The 13,964-nt window shown below is 45.1% G+C and overlaps 1 protein-coding gene across 2 annotated transcripts; it reads left to right on the top strand.

Moving 5' to 3' along the window:
* Window positions 1–1,150: 1,150 nt before the first annotated feature.
* Window positions 1,151–11,518, top strand: nrip3.S (nuclear receptor interacting protein 3 S homeolog). Of its 2 annotated transcripts, none has more exons than XM_041561035.1 (7): window positions 1,151–1,652; window positions 4,551–4,727; window positions 5,533–5,615; window positions 7,618–7,757; window positions 8,185–8,237; window positions 8,425–8,522; window positions 9,179–11,518. In XM_041561035.1, exons 1-7 carry the CDS (start codon window positions 1,479–1,481, stop codon window positions 9,252–9,254), a joined length of 801 nt encoding a protein of 266 aa, XP_041416969.1. In that variant the 5' UTR covers window positions 1,151–1,478; the 3' UTR covers window positions 9,255–11,518. The 2 variants fall into 2 exon arrangements, with proteins under 2 accessions (XP_041416969.1, XP_018115832.1); XM_018260343.2 differs by having other exon boundaries at window positions 1,158–1,652; window positions 4,548–4,727.
* The last annotated feature ends 2,446 nt before the right edge of the window (window positions 11,519–13,964 follow it).

Raw genomic sequence — 13,964 nt, forward strand, 5'->3', positions numbered from 1 at the left:
CTCTCCTCTTCTTCTCCATCATCCATTTCATTCCCCTCTCCTTCTCCATAACTACCTTCATTCCTCTGTCTTTGTCCATCACCTCTTCATTCCTCTCTCCTCCATTATCCCCTTCATCCCTCTTTCCTCTTCATCTCCATCATCCCCTTTATCTCTCTCTCTCTCCTTCTCCATCATGTCCTTCTCTCACATCATCTTCGTCATCCCCCTCCCCTTGTCCTTCACCCCTCTCTCCTCTCTTTCTCAATCACCCCTTCATTGTTCTCTCACCTTCTCCATCATCCCTTTCATCCCTCTCTCATTTTTCTTCTTCATCCCTTTATCCTTCTCTCCTCTTTCTTCATCATCTCCGTAATCCCTCTATCCTCTTTTCCATCATCCCCTTTATCCCTCACCTCTTCTTCTTCTCCATCATTCCCTTCATCCCTCTCTCCTTCTCCATCACCCCTTCATCCATCTCTCCTTCTCCATTATCTCCTTAATCCCTCTTTCCTCTTCTGCTCCATCATCCCCTTCATCTCTCTCTCTCTCTCCTTCTCCATCATGCCCTTCATCTCCCTCTCATCTTCTTCATCGTCTCCCCCCCTCTTTCTCCATCATCCCCTTTATCTCTCTCTCTCCTTCTCCGTCATGCCCTTCATCTCCCTCTCATCTTCTTCATCATCATCCCCTTCTTTCTCCATCATCACCTTCATCCCTCTCTCCTCTCCTTCTCCATCACCCCTTCATTGTTCTCTCCTTCTCCATCATCACTTTCATCCCTCGCATCTTTTTCTCCATCATCCCCTTCATCGCTCTCTCCTCCATCCCCTTTATTATAGTTACTATCCTGTCCTAATAAAGCACCAGCATATTCCGCAGCTCTGCACAACAGTAACTTAATTCTCCCCTTTATCGTTCTGCCCCCCCATTGCGTGTGCAAGTGACAGGGTATAATTGTCAGACAGAAGAAGAAGGAGCAGATACAATGGGATATTCCTGTACTAATTGGCAGTCAGTTTAGTGTCTGTTCGGTCCCAGAGATTAATTACATGTTCCTATTGTGATATAACAGCCTCCCAATAACCCCCATGTTCAGGGCAGGAGCAGTTCATTCCCATTGGTCGGTGCAGATGTGGGGGGGGGGGCTTTAGGAGCAGACATCAGTTCTGCAGAGTAGAAAGGGGGGGCATCCGAACCTCAATTTCCCAGTGGGGGCCGTTATCACACTGACAGAGCTCGTATCGAACCCCGTTACTGTTGTGCCCCCTGTACCTCCCCCTTTCGGTTGCCCGTGTGTCACTGTAATTCTGCGCCCCCCCCCCAGGTCTGAGCTCAGCGTTGCGCCTCCTTCTCTGCGCGTTCCCCTCTGTAGCAGCGTCTCCCGGAGCATCAGCTGATTGTCGGAGCTTTATAGTCGCACAGACAGGCTCGCTCGCTGCTCATCATATCTCCGCGCTGCTGCTGCTCCTGGGGACTCTGTTGCTCAGACGGGGGAGATGTTTTATTCGGGGATCCTCACAGAGAGCAGCAGGAAAGAAGCGGATCCGAGAGAAGCTGCGACAATTCGCCAGCAGAGGAGGATGAAGCAGGCGGTTCAGTTTATCCACAAGGATTCGGCCGATCTCCTGCCTCTGGATGGGATGAAGAAGCTGGGGACCTCCAAGGATACTGTAAGGAGAATGGGGTGACTTAGGCAAAAGTCTGATTATTTCTCAGAATTCTCACACAGTCTGTAGCTCTGTACAACACTTACTACTGGGGTGCTAGTTCAGCTGTAGGGGAGAGGAGAGGGTACTAGTTCAGCTGTAGGGTTAAACGAGTAGAGGGTGCTAGTTCAGCTGTAGGGTTAAGAGAAGATGGGCTGCTAGTTCAGCTGTAGGGGAGATGAGAGGGTGCTAGTTCAGCTGTAGGGTTAAAAGAGGAGAGGGTGCTAGTTCAGCTGTAGGGTTAAGAGAAGATGGGGTGCTAGTTCAGCTGTAGGGGAGAGGAGAGGGTGCTAGTTCAGCTGTAGGGTTAAGAGAGGAGAGGGTGCTAGTTCATTCCTGGGGGAAATAGAAGCTGAGGAAGTGATTGATAGCTCCAGGGGGGATTTAGTTCTGGAGTAGCCTGACATTGGGTTTGTATCCTCTCTGGGCTGATTTCATTAAACTCTGAGTCTGGTTCCTTAGAAATAGAATTCTGGGTATCATTTCATTATGGCCTTGCATGTGTCTACTATAAACCGATTCCCTCTTGGCCTGTAAAATAACAGTGTCCTTGCAGCCCAGGCCCTGGGGTCAAATCTATTTGCTTTTTATGGAAGTAGAATGTTTAAAAATAAGCCAGAAAGAGAACTGGGGCAGTAAACTGTAAAATACCACTTTTACTAAGGGTCCAGTGAGATGTATTGGGGCTGAATATTCCAGGGGTCTGATGTTAGGGGAAATAACACTATGGGGTGTGAAATGTTTGGGATCTACTGATTGATGGTTCTGCAATTAGGGGAGGGGGGGGGGCTCTAGGTAGACTCGCTAGGTTGTCCCATTAAACTTTGCTCATAAAGTCCACATTCTGAATGGCCAATTAGCATATTAATTAGATACAACTGTAGTTGCACTTGGATTTCTGCTGCCAGACAGTATTTGTATTTATCCCCAATAGCATCTGCCGTGTGTGAGTCTGTTGTGCCCAACCAACTGGCATTTATTAACTGGGGCAGAGGGGCCGATATTCTCTTTATCTGGCTTTCTTTGGAGGTGTCCAGCAGAATCATGGATGTGCAATCCCATCCTATTCCTGTTATTGAGACCTACAGCTCTCCCCAACACAATGTAGTACCAATTCATTGATGCTGGGGGGATGAGAGGGAGGATGGGGGGAGAGTAAGGATGAACATTTGGGGGAAAATAAGAAAGGAGATCGGATGAGAAACAGAAGGAGAGAGAACAAGATAAGGAGGATTACTGCCATGATCTCGGGGGGGGGGGGGTTCACATGGTGTTCCTGTAGGTCACATTTGGGGGAAAATAAGAAAGGAGAGGGGATGAGAAAAAGAAGGAGAGAGAACAAGATAAGGAGGATTACTGCCATGATCTTGGGGGGGGGGGTTCACATGGTGTTCCTGTAGGTCACTGCCTGGTGCCAAGGATCTCATAGGAAATTGATTTATTATTATGGGCAATTTGGTTCACATATAGTGAGGGGGCATATTTATTAGAGGTTATTAGAGACATTTAAATTCCCATAATTCTCTGCAGCTCACCCAGGAGTTTGTTAGGAGTCTCAGTGGGCATAGCTGCATCACAATACCTACTTCTTATCACACCCACTAGTTTGCTGAGGATGCTGGGAACTGCAGTCTTTAAAGTCACTGAGCAAAGGAAAGCAAGACATAGACTCTCTAGGGAATCCTGGAGGCAAGTGATGTTGGTGCCACATATGCCGTGGGAGGGTGACTAATGTACCCACTGATACAGACTCAGCACTCACTCTTTATTCTCCCAGAGACACAAACACTGAGAATAATCACAATAATCTGTCAGCAGCACAGCGTCTCCCGTCACTCAGTTACAACACTTAACCCATTGTGGCACCAGCTCTGCCTGGGTCTTTAACTATATACTGCCCCCCCACATGACTGACTGAGGGGATTTATATTTATACCTTTCACACTTCCCTTTGTTTTCCCAAACCATCCTGTACAATGTAGGAATAACTCATTCTGTCATCCTTTATTCCTCCCCACCAGGCCCGGACAGAGAACTGTGGGTTCTGGCAAATGCCAGAGGGGCTGCTGTATGGTTCCATAGAAAGTTACCATATAGGGGGCTGTTTGGGCTGGTTGGGGGCTCTTTGGGCCTCTGTGTACTTGGAATGGCAGGGCCTATTTTGACTCCCAGTCCAGGCCTGCTCCCCACCAATGAATCACTCATTTCCCCTCTCTTGGTAGGGAATCCCATAACCTGACTGCCCTTACAGTAAAGAACCCCTTCCTATGCTGATGGTGAGATCTCCTTTCCTCCCCACCAATGAATCACTCATTCCCCCTCTCTTGGTAGGGAGAATGTACTCAGGGAGATAATTATGTGCCGATTGGGATCATGAGTGAGAAGAGTTTGTTTACAATATAACTATCCCTGTGTTGCCTCTTAATCAGATTTCTGGGAATTGGCTGGCAGTTTGCTGGGTAATAGCTCTGTGCCACTTTGAAGCAGGAGTCGCCTCTCAACAGCAGGGATTTCTGCAGCTTGTCCCACTCCCTGTACTTAATACCTACCTTAACCAGGAGCTGAGGTGTAACAGAATAAGCTTGGCCCCCCAACTTATATGGACAAATATAGATAAAATGCCCAATGCTCTCCATTTAGGAGAGACAATCTTGAACCATGAACCCCAATAAATGATTGGTGATTCAGTGACTCTATATTGCTTTATATATCCATATTAAAGACACGCTTTTATTCCACCACATGGAGGCATCAACCTTCCTGTGCACCAGATGCCACTGTGCTCCTGTTGAACTAAACCTCCCCAATGTTTCCACCCATTGTTGTACCTTTGCCTGACACTTGCACCTCTCTCTAAAGCAGCCGCACAATATCCTGCAGAGGCGCTTGCTGGAGACCAACCTATCAAAGCTGAGGATCAACCGCCCCACCTGGACACCCAAGAACGACAAATTGGCCCAGAGTAAGAAGCTGAACCAAGGCAAGCTTGAGAGTCCGAGGAAGAGCGAGGAAGAAGATATGATCTACATCTGGTGTCAGGTAAGCTCCCCAAGAATATCCCATTTATACACTGACCAAACAATCTCTTATTTTTCCCTTGAAATAGAGTATCCTGAATCATCACTTGTCCCAAAAAATATCCAGTGTCCACTTTTATATCATATCTGGAGTTGCTTTTACTCACTCCATAATGTAAAATATAAATTCTACTCTCTGCCACTAGGTGGCGCATGCAGTAAAAACAGCAGAGGAGGCAAAGATCCTTGGAAAATGGCAATGCTGCAAAGAGTAAAAAGGATGAAGGTTATTTTAAGACAATTCTGATCCAACAAATGTTCTGTTTTGAATTCAGGAAGGATGTTGCACCCTTCTGGGGCAAATTGAAGAACGGCTGATATTCAGGTGGAGAATATGGATGAGGAATTGGTGGGCCCTCTGGTACTGTGGGGCCCTTAATGACCTGGACTATGGAAGGGGTGGGATTTAAAATTAGCAGGATAGTGGGAATAAAGAACTAGAGGGTTTAAGGTACGGTAGAAATGATATTTGCCTTTGGGCCTTGACAAAGCTAAGAGGCTCTTTTTTTTTGCCAAGCCAGTTACACTTCTCTTTAAATAAAAAGAAAGAGTTAAATTGGCTGCCTGGGATCTGGAAGCAGTCGGTGGCGCTGCAATAAAACACATCTATCTCCATCCAAATAACCCCAGAATCAGGACATTACTAGGAATAAAGCATCTCATGAATAAACCTGTTGGGGGGGGGTCAGATAAGGAAGCTCAGAGCTAACATGTCAGTCTGTCTTTCCTCTCCACCCATCCCCTGTCTCCCCTTTGTCTCTATACAGTGCGCTGGAAAGGAAGTGAGAGCCTTAATTGATACCGCCTGTCAGTACAGCCTCATACCTGCCCCCTGCCTCCACCGACTGGGGTAAGTGCCTCCCTTAGGGGTAAGTGACTCTCTTCTATATAACTGTGCCAGTGCGGGGAATAGAGAGATGGAAACTGGAATGCTCTGCTATAACACAAATCGGTGCATTCTCGCACATCATTTACACTCCCAGCAGGGGGGCCAGGCGAGACGTCACATTTCAGACCCCGCGTTACACACTCAGCTCATCGGCACTTTCCCTGGTGAATATTTCCCTGTTTCATATATTGTGGCTCAGCCCAGATACTGATCCCCCCTATAGGGAATCTGGGGGGTTTGCTTTCTGTTAGGGGGCAGAGAAAATCAGCCCATTAATGACATTTTAGCACATTCCACTTATTATGCAAATTAATGCTAATTATATCCCAGGGTGCAATCTGCTGTCAGAAGCCAAATGCCACATTTCTTTGCTTGTTTAGTGCCAACCCAAGGGAGCTTTGTACTCAGACTGAATTGTCAGCTTATTGACCCATTTACCCAGCCTGCCCTGAGGCCAAACCATCACCTAAATTGCCCCGCCTCCCTCACCTGTATGTGGCCATGGTTGTTGCACAACTGGCGGGGAATGGGGGTTGGTGCGGCACTGGGAATTATGGTCATGTGACATGGGTACTGGGACACAAACAATAGGGCCCAATATAGACATTAATATGTGAGTAATTGCAGTAAAACAGAATTAAAGGGCAGATTAGAATTTAGCAGGCGCCAGTCACTTCTTGGAATATAATCTCCATGTCTCTTTTGTACTGGGCCTCAGACACAATGGCCCTATAATAATATTCCTGTAATGTTCCCGGGGCCCTCGCTTGGCTTGGATAATGGCCTTCGGGAGTGACAGGCAAAGTGGAGCAGAAAGCTGAGATGTACCAATTAGGAGTCGGCGCAGTGGAAAAGCCTCTCTCTCTCTCTGTGGCAGAATGAGGTCAGGGAAGGGGGATCTTACTAAGGGGCACGTTCTACTGAGAGACGCTCACTCCCTGCCACCCCTCTTCCCTTACACAGCACTGGCAATTCCACATGATAAATCCACACACACTGTCACCATTATTCCACTAATAGAGATAATAGTATATTCACAAGGGCAGAAATACCTTTGGGGGGAGCATGCTAAAGGGGCCACAACCTTGAGCCCCACAAGTAGGGCAAGATGGAGACAGTAGGACAAGATGGAGACAGTAGGAAAAGATGAAGACAGTAGGACAGGATGGAGACAGTAGGACAAGATGGAGACAGTAGGGCAAGATGGAGACAGTAGGACAAGATGGCGATAGTAAGGCAAGATGGAGACAGTAGGGTAAAATGGAGACAGTAGGGCAAGGTGGAGACAGTAAGGCAATATGGAGACAGGAGACAGTAGGACAAGATGGAGATAGTAAGGCAAGATGGAGACAGTAGGGTAAGATGGAGACAGTAGGACAAGATGGAGACAGTAAGGCAATATGGAGACAGGAGACAGTAGGGCAAGATGGAGGCAGTAGTGCAAGATGGAGACAGCAGGACAAGATGGAGACAGTAAGGCAAGATGGAGACAGTAGGGCAAGATTGAGACAGTAGGGCAAGATGGAGACAGTAGGACAAGATGGAGATAGAAGGCAAGATGGAGACAGTAGGGTAAGATGGAGACAGTAGGACAAGATGGAGACAGTAAGGCAAGATGGAGACAGTAGGGCAAGATGGAGACAACAGGGCATGATGCAGACAGTAGGGCAAGATGGAGACAGTAGGACAAGATGGAGACAGAACAGCAAGATGGAGACAGCAGGGCAAGATGGAGACAGTAGGACAAGGTGTAGACAGCAGAGCAAGGTGGAGACAGGAGGACAAGAGGACACAGACAATAAGACAAGATATACATAGTAGGACAAAATGGTGATGGAGAAAGTAGGGTAAGATGACTTGTTGGTGAAGAACAACTCACAGCACTGTAGTCTGTTTAGGGGGGTTGGACATAGTAGCCGTATGGTGTCAGCAGCTCAATCTTCTCTTTTAATTTTTAATTTAGGTTGAAGGAACATTTCAGATCATATAAGAAAGAGGAGGAACGTCCTTCCCTACCGTACGATGTAAAGGCCATTGGGCAAGTGGAGCGCATGGAGGTGATGTTGGGCGGTTCCACAGTGGAATGCACAGCCATAGTAATAGGTGAGGATTCTCTGTCATAGTGAATAGCAGTACCTGTATCTGTCACCTGGTACAACTGAATGAGTGAAGGCAAAACATAGTCAGGGCAATTAGTATTATTGCCTAGGTAACAGTACTTGTCCCTCTCCATGGTGGGATTCTGGGAGTAGTTGCCATGGGACCAGATCAATAATAAATAGCAGAATTAGCCCCCAGTAGCGGTAACCCAATCCTGCAGGGATCAATACGCCTGGTCCATTCCCAGCACTAACTATAGAGGGCGGTGTTGGCACACTCACCAGGCTCATTATTGCGACTCTCTGCCGGTGCAGCTGCCAAGGTGATTTTCTGCCTGATCAGTGATGTCATGATGAATAGAGATTTCATGGAGAAAAGGTTCAGTGGTGCTGTCAGCACAATAATGGCATGCTTTGTACTTTCTCTCCAGATAATAATGACAGAAATTTTTCGCTTGGGCTCCAGACCTTGAAGTCTCTGAAGGTAGCGACGTCCTTACTCGCAGCTTATGAAATACTTTCTTTACATATTTTCCTACACCTGTCACCCATGGAAGCCAATCAACTGTCAGCTTACTGAATAATACAAGAAAATAGCTGATTGGTTTTTATGTGATTAACCTCCAATCATTCCAATGTCTCTGCCTAATAATTCCCTTTCCTTTCTTCAGTGTGTTATCAACCTGGAAAAGAACCATATTGAAGTGGGACAAACGGACAAAGACATCATCCCATTTATTTCCAACAGAAACACAGTCAAGGAAGATCAGTAAATTCATGGAAACTTCCAACCTCTTACCTGTATTAAAGGGAGAATGTTCCCTTTCTGTAAATGATAAGGATATTAGGAGTCACTGAGGGGTTTTGTGACCATATAAAGGCACAAGGCTGCAGGCTGAGTTATACAGGGAACTCTGGGTATCACTCATGTATTATAAGGGATAATGTACCCCCTACTGTAATTGATAAGGATATTAGAAGTCACTGAGGGGTTCTGTGACCATATAAAGGCACAAGGCTGCAGGCTGAGTTATACAGGGAACTCTGGGTATCACTCATGTATTATAAGGGATAATGTGCCACCTACTGTAATTGATAAGGATATTAGAAGTCACTGAGGGGTTCTGTGACCATATAAAGGCACAAGGCTGCAGGCTGAGTTATACAGGGAACTCTGAATAGCACTCATGTATTATAAGGGATAATGTACCCCCTACTGTAAATGATAAGGATATTAGAAGTCACTGAGGGGTTCTGTGACCATGTAAAGGCACAAGGCTGCAGGCTGAGTTATACAGGGAGCTCTGAGTATCACTCATGTATTATAAGGCATAATGTACCCCCTACTGTAAATTATAAGGCCTTAAAATTATTGTTCATGATGTAGATCTATGTGTATCTGACACAATCTCTTCCCCATTTCAGCTCCTCGGAAGGCGTGACAGGAAAGAGAAGAGATTCACCAGCCAATGACCAAAAGGTTCCTCTCGTGTCAGCGTAATCAGATCAAACACAATCAGATCAGGAGAAATATCTGTGCCAACTCTGTGTTCCTTTTGTTGCTGCCTCATTCCTTTCCTTGTGCTCCTAGTGCCCCCCATCCTGATTGTTTCTATATAGCCAGAGATGTGGGCAAGGATTTGTGTTTTTTTATAGATACAATTTATTTAATTATTTGCCGCCTTCTTCTGACTCTTTCCAGCTTTCTAATGGGGGTCACTGACTCCATGTAAAAAACAAATTCTCTGTAAGGCTACAAATATATTATTATTGCTACATTTATTCCTCATGTCTCTATGCAGGCCTCTCCTATTCATATTCTAGTCTCTTATTCAAATCGATGCATGGTTGCTAGGAGAGTTTGGACCCTAGCAACCAGATGGCTGAAATTGCAAACTGGAGAGCTGCTGAATAAAAAGCTGATTAATTCAAAAACCACCAATAATAAAAAAAAATGAAGACCAATTGTATATTCTCTCAGAATATCACACTCTACAGCATACTAAAAGTTCATTTAAAGGTGAACAACCCCTTTAAATTGCTGTCCAGTTGTTAGGGTCAGTTACCCCCAGCAATGAAAATGACTGTGAGGCTAATACTTTCAGTTCTCCTGTTCATCTTCCCTTCTCACATTCTACTGCCTAGATAAGTCAAATCACTGAAAAACTACTCACTCTACAAAGAGTTACAGCTGAGGGAAACTTTCCCTTTAATGACAGTGTCTATGTTTGGAGCACTCAATAATATATATATATATATATATATATATAAAAAAACCAAAGTAAAAACATTGGTAAAAAAACAACAGAAATATTTATTGTATTTTCTTTGAGATCTAGGTGGTTAGTGCAGACCAGGTGTCTCTGTTTTTCTCTTGCCTATGTCTGGGACTGGGTTATAGTAGAATCTCCCTGCTGCCCCCCCCCCATTGGAGAAGAGGTGGTACAGTCTATGTAGAACCGATAAGCGAGAACAGTGCCCCTGCTGGCAGGTGCGGAAAATAGCGCAGATTGCCTACAGCTTAGTGTATTGTATAGAAACTATATATTTTAATGCATAAATTAATAGTTTATCCAAAAAATATTAATTCTGCAAATTGAGATGATTTTATGTAATCCTATTTATTAGCACCAATGCAACGTGAGAGCTTCAGTAGCACCCTATACACCTGCCCAGGGGGCAGAACACACCCCAGAAGCATTAGGAGCACTTTGCACCACAGGCACTGGCTTGGAGTGCAAAGTTGATTTCATAGAGGGTGGGCTTTAGAGGAATAAAAGCACCCCCCATCCTGCCCTATAACTTTGGCATTATTAGGGGCTTTATAAAGGCCCCAGCAGATTGTAAATACAGGTCTGCCTTGTGCCCGCTAGGTCTCTCTACCAGGGTCTCAATTCCAAATCAGCACCAAGGGATGTGGCTTTTTACCCCTCACACCTGCCCCTGTGTAAATAACCCTTTATATGCCCTAGGCCTTTCATTCTGTTACATCAATATTTCAGTGATCCTACACAATCAACATTAAAGGGCAACTTAAGCCAATATCTCAATATCACTCTGATATGAATCCATCCTTTACCTGTGTCGGCGGCTCTGCACATACTCAGTGAGTTCCATATTGCTACTGCGTTTGCCTGTGATGTGCATGGGTGCTGATCACGGGTACTGGGGGGATGAACAGAGACCCCCATCCTAATGAAGATTCTTATCCAGGCCCTGGTCTTCATCATTTTCAAGGGGCTCCAGTGCCTCGGTAGCTTTATGCACAGGGTTCAACCTTTCTAATTTAATTCTTTGTGTGTCTGAAGTTGCCCTTTAATGCTCAATAGAAGCCATGTCTGCGCAGACAATCTGTCCCCTAAGCAAACGCCCTAATGCCGCTAATTACTGCTAATGTTTATATGGGACAGTCACAAATATTTAGGAATTTGGGCACATTTAAAAAAATATTCAGCTGCATTAAGGCCGCACTGCTGCCTGTGCTTCTTCAAGCGCAATATACATCACAAGCTCCATAAACTGAACCAGCGCTAAACTGATACAAACCCTGTATAACTGGGAACAATTGCTTTTAACTCTTCATGTGCTGTAGGGTAAATATTGCATCCATAAGGTACTGGTGCTTTAACCAGGTCAAGCTGTGCCCGTTTATAGCCGGGCACCCCCTACACCTCCTCATTTCTTTAATATGATTAATTATGTGTATAATGTGCCCTTTGCTTATGTGACAAGTCTATTTCTAATAAAGTGTACTTTTACACTGAGTGTAACCTGTGTATAACAATTATGCCAAATAGTCCAGTGGTGACACTTAAAGGAGGCCAGAACCTACTGTATTAAGGGACAGTGTACCCCCTACTGTAAATGATAAGGATATTAGAAGTCACTGAGGGGTTGTTCTGTGACCATATAAAGGCACAAGGCTGCAGGCTGAGTTATACAGGGAACTCTGAGTATCACTCATGTATTATAAGGGATAATGAATCCCCTACTGTAAATGATGAGGATATTAGAAGTCACTAAGGGGGTCTGTGACATATAAAGGCACAAGGCTGCAGGCTGAGTTATACAGGGAACTCTGAGTATCACTCGTGTATTATAAGGGATAATGTACCCCCTACTGTAAATGATAAGGATATTAGAAGTCAGGTCCGGGCCAAGGCATTTTGGCACCCTAGGCAAGTTTTTCAATCAGTGCCCCCCACCTGGTCCTGCATTACCATTTCCCACCTTACCATTTATGTTGCCCCATGTACCTGTCCCAGCACATATCAAATTGCCCCCATTTGTACCTGTGCCAATGGCAGTCAATCCCTCAGATTGCCCCCAAGCCCCAATCGGTACCTGCGCCAGCATAATCCAAAACATCATATTGTTACCCCTAATCTGTACCTGTACCAGCAACAGCCAAAAGTATTGCCCCCAAATATGTACTTGTGCAAGCAGGAGCCAAAATATCCACAATATTGCCTCCAAATATTTACTTGTGCAAGCAGGAGCCAAAAAAACACAATATTGCCTTAAACAACTGTGTACCTGTGCCAAAAACCACCATATTGCCCCATGTACCTGAGCCATCAGCAGCCAATCCCTCATATTGCCACCAATCTGTACCTGTGCCAGCAGCCACCAAAAAATCCACAATATTGCCTCCAAATATGTACTTGTGCCAGCTGTAGCCAAAAATCCATCATATTGCCCCCAAATATGTACCTGTGCCAGCAGCTGCCAAGAGGGAGGTGGGGAGTGCTTCTGCCTACAGTATGAATCACGGGCAAGAGGGGGTTGGAAGAGGCGGTTTATAAAATTGAAAAACTATTAAAGGTCAAGCATACCAGGGTTAAAGAAAAATAAAATAAATTCTCCTTAAAAGTGCACCCCCGCATGATTGCACCCTAGGCGGGCTCCTACTCTGCCTACCCCTAGTTCCGGCCCTGTTAGAAGTCACTGAGAGGGTCTGTTACCATATAAAAGCTCAAGGCTGAGTATTATGTAGAATACATAGTATTGAGAGTTTACTAAATACACAACTCCATCACAAACAACCTTTATACCTAAATGAAACGTGTATAACTGCTAGTTGAACCAGGGAAAAAAACCTGAAAAACCTGAAGCCTTTGCAATTTGGCACAAATTATTAACTGTGCAACAATCTAATTCCATTACACTATATATATATATAGATATATATATATATATATATATATATATATATATATATATATATATATATATATATATTGATCATATCCACCTTAAAGAAGATCTAAACCCTAAAAATGAATGTGAATAAAAATGCAATATGTTATATACTGAACACCAGCCAAAAGGTTTCAGCTTGTCAATAGCAATGATCCAGGACTTCAAACTTGTCACAGGGGGTCACCATCTTGGAAAGTGTCTGTGACGCTCCCTTGCTCAGTGGGCTCTGAGCAGCTGTTGAGAAGCTAAGCTTAGGGGTCGTCACAAATTATCAAGCAGAAAATGAGGTTGGCCTGTAATATAAGCTGATGCTACAGGGTTGATTATTATATTCTGATGCTCGTTGCACTGCTTTCTGTGCTGCCGTGTAGTAATTATCTGTATCAATTACTAATCAGCCTTATAATGTCATTTCTATTCTATATGTACTGTAAATTGTGAGTGGGTCCCTAAGCTCAGTAAGTGACAGCAGCACAGAGCATGTGCAGTGAATCAGCAGAGGGGAGCTACTGGGGCATCTTTGGAGACACAGGTTTTTACTGGTAAAGGGCCATGGTTGCCTTGGGCTGGTACAGAAGCCCAAAACATAATGTACAATATTTCTACCTACTTCTTTAGTTACTCTTTAACTGTCTCTTCTCCAGTCTAACCAATCCCAACTTGCCTTTCCCCATAACTGATCCCTTCCATTCCCCTTTATCAGCTTAAGGTGGCCATACATGGAGAGATCCACTCGTTTGGCGATTTCGACAAACGAGCAGATCTCTCCCCGATATGCCCTCCATGAGGTGGGCAATATCGGGCTGATCTGATCGTGGGCCCTAGGGCCCAACGATCGGATCCTAACAAATGGTAACGGGCGTCGGATCGCGGCACCACATCAACGAACATATGCGGCCGCGATCCGACAGGATTTTTAGTCCCATCCGATCGAGATCTGCCCGACTTTCGGCCAGATCTCGTTCGGTGAAGCCCGTCAGGGGGCCCCATACACGGCCCAATAAGCTGC

The sequence above is a fragment of the Xenopus laevis genome, chromosome 4S (genome assembly GCF_017654675.1).
Source record: "Xenopus laevis strain J_2021 chromosome 4S, Xenopus_laevis_v10.1, whole genome shotgun sequence".
NCBI lineage: Eukaryota > Metazoa > Chordata > Amphibia > Anura > Pipidae > Xenopus > Xenopus laevis.